Genomic DNA, 2,773 nt, shown 5'->3' with positions numbered 1-2,773 from the left:
AGAAGGCGGGGGATGGGGGGTGTCATCGCGTGTGGCCACGATTGCGTGGCGTGACTGTGTGGGTGTGATGGTGTGCAAGCGAGACAGCGAGCGTGCATGTGACTGCGACTGCGCGACTGCGCGTGCCCGGGTACGGGCGCCTGCTCGGTGCCCTCCGTGAGACGAGCAACACGGTTTCCATTTTGTCTCTCTCTAGGGGATGTTTGTTCTGGGCCTGCCCTATGCCATCCTTCATGGTGGATACCTAGGACTCTTTTTAATAATTTTCGCTGCAGTGGTTTGCTGCTACACTGGGAAAATCCTTATTGCCTGTCTTTACGAAGAGAATGAGGATGGGGAGATAGTCAGGGTGAGAGACTCCTACGTGGACATAGCGAACGCGTGCTGCGCGCCCCGCTTCCCCACCCTCGGAGGCAGAATCGTGAACGTGGCTCAGATCATTGAACTGGTCATGACCTGCATTCTCTATGTGGTGGTCAGTGGGAACTTGATGTACAACAGCTTCCCCAACTTGCCCGTCTCCCAGAAGTCATGGTCCATCATTGCCACGGCAGTGCTCCTGCCTTGCGCGTTCTTGAAGAACCTCAAGGCAGTCTCCAAGTTCAGCCTGCTCTGCACATTAGCCCACTTTGTGATCAACATCTTGGTGATCGCCTACTGCCTCTCCAGGGCACGCGACTGGGCCTGGGATAAAGTCAAGTTTTACATTGATGTGAAGAAGTTTCCCATCTCCATTGGCATCATTGTCTTCAGCTACACCTCTCAGATCTTTCTGCCTTCTTTGGAGGGGAACATGCAGAACCCCAAGGAGTTCCATTGCATGATGAACTGGACGCACATAGCAGCTTGCATCCTTAAGGGACTCTTTGCCTTGGTCGCCTATCTGACCTGGGCGGATGAGACCAAGGAAGTCATTACAGACAACTTGCCATCCACCATTAGGGCAGTAGTCAACATTTTCTTGGTGGCCAAAGCCTTGCTCTCATACCCCTTGCCGTTCTTTGCGGCTGTGGAAGTCCTGGAGCGGTCCCTTTTCCAAGATGGAAACAGGGCATTCTTCCCCAACTGCTATGGGGGTGATGGGCGGCTCAAATCCTGGGGACTCACCCTCAGATGTGCCCTGGTAGTGTTCACCCTGCTCATGGCTATCTATGTCCCACATTTTGCCCTCTTGATGGGTCTTACTGGGAGCCTCACAGGCGCAGGGCTCTGTTTCCTGCTCCCCAGTCTTTTCCACCTCAAACTCTTGTGGAGGAAGCTCTTGTGGCACCATGTCTTCTTTGATGTCGCCATTTTCGTTATAGGTGGTATCTGCAGCGTCTCTGGGTTCATCCACTCTTTAGAAGGCCTCATAGAGGCCTTCAGAACCAACGCTGAAGACTAAGGAGGGGCCAGAGCCGGCTGCAGTAAGAGAATCGCATCGAACATCCGCATAGCCAATTCTGCATCCCTTTAATGGAGAGAGTCATTATTTTCGTTATGTGCATCCAACAAATTCTATATCATAGAATCTGCAAATTGAAGGAAATAAGAAGAGATAAAAGTGTTCGCCCTGCCGTCTTTTCAAATAAGCTAAGAGTTGAATATATTTTTTTGTTATTTAGAATTTTTTGAAGGAAATTATCCGGTGCCCCACCCTTATCTCCTCACTCGTTGCCTGAAGCTTGGCCCCCGCGAATGACCTGTTGGGAAACAGTCGCAGTTTTCAATACTCCTTACAGATATGCAATTCAGTGTTTCAGGAGCTGAAACACAGGTGCCGATCCGATGGGATTGGGTTACTGCACTCACAGACGGAAGCAAACCAGCCGGGGGTGCTGGGAGCAGGGACCTTCGTTTTACACTGTGTGAGACGGATGTAGATGAGATCTAGATTGTACGAGCAGCCCAACAAGTCGGAGCAGCAGCTGATGACCAGCGATGCCAGTTACCCGCAATGTTTACACCGTAGTCACGCAGATGTCAGGACTGCTTAATTCTTCCATCCGAATTCGCACCGAGGAACGGCGCTTCCCATCGATTACAATGTTTTGCCTCTGGTTGCAGAAATTGCAGACCTGGAGTCGACTTCTCGGTGACTTTTGTTTTGTTTTAACAGTTGTTACTTCTAAATGGTGAAAAGTTAAAAATAATAATAAATATATTGTTGGATTTGACGTCGTTCAGGATACAGGAACAAAAGTACGACAAAATTCATTCTGTGCAATCTACCAGATCCGTGGAGCTGTTTCCAATGTATGTGTGGTGTCATTGTGGTAAATAAGATGAAAAATGTATATCAGAAAATGAAACAAACAGACAAAAAATAATCTATCTTTAACATATAATGTGGTACATAAATATATCAAACAATAAAGAGAAAATATAGTCGATGAGGCTGGCCTGGTTCGTGGGGGGCTCGGAGGAGCTGGGCAGAGAGAGGTTCATCCTCCCCGTGCCCGCTTTCATCTTACCCACATCCTCGGTGGTAACGGAGGGGCAGTGCTGGGTTGTCACTGATGGCGAGATTAAGCTGTTTGCAAGAGGTAGAACACTTATATTTTGGGAAGGGGTCATCCTACAGCTGGGGGGCTGCTTTCACCGCCTCAGCTTTGCTTTAACCCGTTAGTGCTCAGAGCCCGGGGCTGGATGGAGTTTGCAGATGAACCTGAGACTTTTGTTCTCCGGAAAGAGGAATAAAATCCTCACAAACCGGTAAATGCAGCGGAGTGCAGGGAATAAACGAAATAATGGGCTGCCCTGCTCATGGGGTGTGGAGCGTGGGGCTGATCCC

General features: G+C 49.5%; 1 protein-coding gene across 1 annotated transcript; it reads left to right on the top strand.

Moving 5' to 3' along the window:
• Positions 1 to 161: 161 nt before the first annotated feature.
• SLC32A1 (solute carrier family 32 (GABA vesicular transporter), member 1) lies at positions 162 to 1,778 on the top strand (the record flags this gene model as incomplete). Its single annotated transcript, XM_010295615.1, is given in 1 exon segment — positions 162 to 1,778. A coding segment is annotated over 1 exon segment (1,223 nt), but the record flags the coding sequence as incomplete, so codon positions are not given.
• Positions 1,779 to 2,773: the final 995 nt, after the last annotated feature.

The sequence above is a fragment of the Phaethon lepturus genome, unplaced genomic scaffold, assembly GCF_000687285.1.
Source record: "Phaethon lepturus isolate BGI_N335 unplaced genomic scaffold, ASM68728v1 C13845561, whole genome shotgun sequence".
NCBI classification, from domain to species: domain Eukaryota; kingdom Metazoa; phylum Chordata; class Aves; order Phaethontiformes; family Phaethontidae; genus Phaethon; species Phaethon lepturus.
This window is presented reverse-complemented; position numbering and strand designations above follow the sequence as displayed.